The sequence below is a fragment of the Cyprinodon variegatus genome, unplaced genomic scaffold, assembly GCF_000732505.1.
Source record: "Cyprinodon variegatus isolate N-32 unplaced genomic scaffold, C_variegatus-1.0 Scaffold2164, whole genome shotgun sequence".
Lineage (NCBI taxonomy): Eukaryota > Metazoa > Chordata > Actinopteri > Cyprinodontiformes > Cyprinodontidae > Cyprinodon > Cyprinodon variegatus.
The window spans coordinates 38,687-39,745 of record NW_015152617.1 but is presented as its reverse complement, the minus strand read 5'-3'; the positions used below and the strand labels follow the sequence as shown (position 1 = coordinate 39,745).

The 1,059-nt window shown below is 41.3% G+C and overlaps 1 protein-coding gene across 1 annotated transcript in view; it reads left to right on the top strand.

Annotated features, from left to right (window-relative positions):
* Positions 1-1,059, top strand: part of atat1 (alpha tubulin acetyltransferase 1) — a 30,843-nt gene that overhangs the window by 4,938 nt on the left and 24,846 nt on the right. The window contains exon 3 of the mRNA XM_015405346.1: positions 610-701. Coding sequence (XP_015260832.1) covers positions 610-701 — 92 coding nt within the window. The remainder of the gene's footprint in view (positions 1-609; positions 702-1,059) is intronic.

Below are 1,059 nucleotides of genomic sequence, written 5' to 3'. Positions count from 1 at the left end.
TTGTTCAGCATGGGGGTGAGTAGAAAATGAAGGCTAATCATGTTTTGGGTGTACTATTCCTTTAACATAGGTGCTCCCTTCACGCCCCTCTCAAACCACCTGTCTTCTTTGTCCGTAAGGTGCAGATGGACTGCATAGTCTTGTCCAGAGGAGGGCGCTCTTCTGCGTTAGGCCATGCGTCTGTGGAGAGGTTGTTTGGTTTCTCCAATATAAAGATCAGATCATTCCTCCCTGCATTGAACTGCATCCACCACGTCTTTAGGACGAACTAGTCTCTGTTTAAGGGTCTGTTTGGTTTGAAATGTTCTGAGATTTAGTGTTTGGAGAAAATCCTCTTGAGTTTTTCAGAGCTTCCAGTAACAGATGGGATGGTGATGTTTTTGTCTTTGATCGTCTCACCATTATGTTCTGCTGCGATTCAATAATAAACAGTGTAAAATGTTCTGTGCTCCACGTCTGTGTTTGAATCCTCTGTGATAGAACAGGTTGGCTTTGAGCAAAGGTCGGTTAAACTTTCTGTTTCAGTCATTTTCAGAATCAGTGGGTAAATTATGCCCAACTGATTCCTTCTGTTTGATCTAATGACGTCGGTTCTTCTCTCCTCCACAGGCACAGCAGCTCCCAGCACCTATAACAAGTGCCTCCAAACTGCAGTCCCAGAAGCACCAGCTGTACCTGATGAAGGACGGAGAGAGCAACCGGTAAATCCCAGATTCCTCCCAACGCCTTTTCCAAAGTGCTTTTCAGGGATTAGCAGAGGCGCTGCTTCTGAGTGGGAAGATGGAAACATCTAACAGCTGCATGATGATGAGATGCTGAGCTCTTAATTATTTATCTAAACTGGTTTTTATCTCAAGTAAAAATAGAGTGTTTTTTTTGCAATGTTGTTTCTGACATATTTTATTTCTACACACTTTTCCAGCAGAGAATTAGGAGCAAAATGAGACGTTTTTTTAAATGACAAGAATAACATAGTAATAATATGAGAGTAAAATTCAGAATAAGAAAAAAATCAGATAAAATGAAATCTTTGTTAGAGTCGGGGGGGATTTACTATTA